At 42.7% G+C, this 3,975-nt stretch overlaps 1 protein-coding gene across 1 annotated transcript in view; it reads right to left on the reverse strand.

Moving 5' to 3' along the window:
• Positions 1-3,526, reverse strand: part of ARHGAP24 (Rho GTPase activating protein 24) — a 34,687-nt gene extending 31,161 nt beyond the window's left edge. Inside the window, exon 1 of the mRNA XM_009586802.1 lies at positions 3,409-3,526. Within this exon, the coding sequence (XP_009585097.1) occupies positions 3,409-3,514 (106 nt within the window). The 5' untranslated portion in view covers positions 3,515-3,526. The remainder of the gene's footprint in view (positions 1-3,408) is intronic.
• Between the last annotated feature and the right edge of the window lie 449 nt (positions 3,527-3,975).

Consider the following 3,975-nt stretch of genomic DNA (forward strand, 5'->3'; position numbering starts at 1 on the left):
CTGCTGCCGCCTGCGCCAGCCCCTCGCGTGCAGCAGGTGCAGGGAAACGACGTAGAGGAGGGAGCCGCCGCAACGCAGATTTGTCTGCTCCTCTGGGTGACTTTGAGTTGACTTCAGGCGGCTGTCGTGTGCAGCAGCTTGAAAAGCAAGCAGGCTGTGCCTGGCTCCCGCAGGAGGTGCCAGACCTTACACTACTACCCCTGCTAAAATGCTCATGCTCCTTCTTCTCGCCTCCTCCCTCCCCCTTAGTCGCAAGCTCTGCAATTAAAGCTTAGGCCTTTCCCTCCTGTAAAAAATTGCCTTTTTAATCTAATCAGGAAAGGAATTTCATGTGCAAACAGGCATTACATGCCCTGGCTCATTTACATTTCTTTTCCCTTTCAGAATTTTTTCCAGAGTCACCTTATTATTTTGGTGCAAAACCCAAGCTGTTTCTGATCACCTTAGCAGATTCCCACCTGCCTGCCTCCCGCCTTCTCTTTCTAGCACAGGTTAACAAATAACAATTTAATGATATGGTTAATCATTTACAGAGCTCCTTGCTCTGGTACCAGGAGTCCTTTCCCACTGCCAGACAAACTTTAAACATTAGTGGCTCACCAAAGCTCAGACACATCTGTTGCACGTGCGCACACACACAGAGCTTGCTTACGATGCTTAGAAGAACCAGAAAATTCAAATATGTTACTCAAAGTGGCACTTGACTTGTATGACACCAGACTATTGCGGTTTACCATCTAGTACTGAAATTTAGGAAGCTGATATAAAACTGGTGTTTTGATTAATTAGCTGCCTGAAACAATTTTGTGTTGCAAGTAATTACTTGTAACTGGCCAGTCATCATCATGTGACTGCAACTTTTCTATATCTTGTTTACAGCTCGTGTAATAGACAAAAAGATTTTTTTTAACTTTAGTGGCTACAGCTTGTAAAGGCAGGCTCTTAGACAACTTAAGCCAGAAGTGCCCTTCTTTAGAAGAGTCAGACTGTTGCAGCAGCTGTAGCAATATCCATGTAGCAAGACATAATAAAAATGAATGTGAATGGCCATACGTAATTACAGAACAGTTAATAGGGCTTATTAAGACTTGTTAAGATAGCTCAGACTATCAACTTAAGTAACAAGTAGTTAATAAAATCGGGGACATGCTAAAACACAGTTCTTAATGGTGACACATCCCACGATACTGCTTGTGCCTTGTTATCACGGTCAAGCATTCTCCATGAACACTAAACCCAAAATCATGTTCCATCTATTCTCATGTTTTCTAGGGAGTTAACTGTTTGCTTCCCAATACAAATAACCCTGAGTCAGTGGTTTTGCTCAAGAAATCCAGTAGGAAAAACAAAAAGAACATGCTTAGAAGTGTTTCAACTACAAATGAATTTAAACAGTAATCCAAGGATTGCATCCATCTCTTGTTTTATGCAAATCAGCATGCAAAGTCTTCAGCGAGGTGCTTCCCTCAGTAATTGGCTTTAAACACTCCTACAACAATGATGGTGTCCTGAGAATTTTCATGATGGCTGGAAGGATTCCCAGCTGTAAACCAGAAATAGCTCTTGCCCTATAAAAGCAAATGAGGGGCTGGTGAAGAAAGCATAGGGTCAGGACTCGGGAGATTTGGTTTCTATTTGTAGCTCTGTGCATGGACTTGGGCTAGAAACGGAGTTTCACCTAATCTCAGCTCCCCACCAGTAAAATGTAGACACTTCTCCACTTGCAGAAGAACTGCAAGGTTGCCTTTCCTCATTATTTGCCACAGAAAGATACCGTGGTGCTGGAAGCCAAGTGAAAAAACCACAGAGATAGTCTTTGAAAAATCCAATTCTGTTATGCCCCCAAATTTATTATTGCCACAGTAGCTTATGCTGCTACTGGACTGGAGTAAGAGAACACTGCGGAGCTCAACACGAGGCCTGCTTTACAAAGAGAGAGTTGGGGATGAGTACTCTTTGTGCTATATAAACAAACAGATTTCTTACCTAGCCTAATTGCAGAAGACACTGCTCTTCCCACCTCCCTTCTCCCAAACCAACTCAATATGCCTGTAGAAGATCACGCCTTTTAAGACAAACTTTTCACTTGTGGGTTTTGGGGTTTGGTTTTTTTGTTTTGTTTTTTACGCATCTTCCTGTAAGACCTACGCGCCCAGATCCAGGACTGTGCTAGTTTATTAACGTATAGGGCCAGATCCCAGTGAGATGACTGTTTAGCACCATCTTTCCAGGGCACATTTCCCCAGGAGGAGCCAAAGAGAAGACAGTCATGTTTGAAGAGGTGCCAGGCAGGCCGTAGCTGACTAAGTCCCTCAGTGCAGCCCATCAGCGAGGCCAAAGCTGCCTCCTAAGAACTGTGTGACCTTAATAAAGGACAAAGGAAGATGGGTGGCTTACAAGAAAAGTTTTGTTTAAAATGGTAGTTTCCTTCAGTCCCTCCCATCCTCTCTCCTGTGGTCTACCTGGCAGTTGATAAAAAGACAGATTTGCAGTCAGCAATCACAGTTTTCAGTGATAACTGCGCTTCTTGCTCATGAAACAGCACAGTCAATCCTGCCTGACTTACTTTTCCAGCAACCTGCAGAGAAGACCAAAAAGCATCTGATGCAATATGGGTGCTCTTTCACAGTGGAAAGATATTTTTCTCCCTGAACTTGGAGATTTGAGAGCTCCAAGGAACAGACTGATTAAAGTACTGACATTTTGTGCAAGTATATAAATCATACTTGTATTATAATAATATAGACATTATCACCAGAATAATAATGATGAAAATGATGATAATAATTTGCAGCCCATTCACTGTAAGAGAGCTTTTTAAAAAGACAACTAGACATCCGACAATAAATTTTGATCTAGTACTACCGAAATCATTGGGTATGTCAATCAAAAGAAAAATAATCTATCCTGTACTGCTAGTGCTAATATTCTGAGACTTATATTGCAGTGCATAGCTTTATATAATACTATTACTGGTTTTAGCTGTCACTTGCAGGAGAATCGCCGACAGCTTCTTGTAACAGGCATTTATGAAGCACATGGAGAGTCTTTTAGCTGGCGACCAAAAGAATTACCTTACTTCTCCCTGTGGGAAAGCTCATTTCATAGAAGACCAACCTTCTGTGAAAACTTCCCCTCACCTTGGTAATGCACTATCATGTGCTACCCTCATCAAGGGAAGTGGTTTCAGACAGTTTAAAGCCTTTTAATTGAACCCTCTGAATGGGAACATGCCCTATACCTGCGTTGCAAGTGAAAACAAAGGGTTTACTCCACTTTTTTTTTTTTTTTAAAGCTCTAGACCATTCTCCTCCACTTCAAAACTCTGGCTGTGACTGAGCGACAACAGAAGAACCCTTACGTGTCTTTATGTATCTGGGAGTCCTGCATGTTCCCTCACTGACTCACCTCCTCCAAATGGCGCCCATATAACCCTGCGAATGGATTTCACCCAATCCTCCATGTCATTCTGTGTGCTCGCCATAAGAAGGTACGTCTCATGATTAGCTGTCATCCGCTCTCGGTCTCCTCCTGCAAGAGAAGATAATTGCACTTAGAAACCCTTTTGCTTTCCTGACCCAGCCAAGTTCCTGCCAGACTGACTGCTGAAAGCAGTAATAGCGGCTCCATAGCAAGCAGACACGGATACTATACAGTGGAGTGTTTATCGTCAGACACGGCATGAAAAGAAGGTCCTGTAAGTACATTCCCCATCAGACAGCGAGAAGCCGTCATGCTTCCAAAAGGAAATGAGAGGATAAATGTCATCGGTAAACAAAAACAGTCCCATGCTGTTCCAAGAACCACAGGGGCCTGCACTAATCTGTAACTTGATATACGCACTGGAAATTTTGCAGCAGTTATTGTACCATGACAGAGAGAATAAATGCAGAAAGAGATAAGTGTGCTTTGAACAAGTGGGGATGACTCCATTTTTATTTTCAGGAACACAATGTGTCACATTCATGGCAACAA

Source organism: Fulmarus glacialis, unplaced genomic scaffold (genome assembly GCF_000690835.1).
Source record: "Fulmarus glacialis isolate BGI_N327 unplaced genomic scaffold, ASM69083v1 scaffold45031, whole genome shotgun sequence".
NCBI classification, from domain to species: domain Eukaryota; kingdom Metazoa; phylum Chordata; class Aves; order Procellariiformes; family Procellariidae; genus Fulmarus; species Fulmarus glacialis.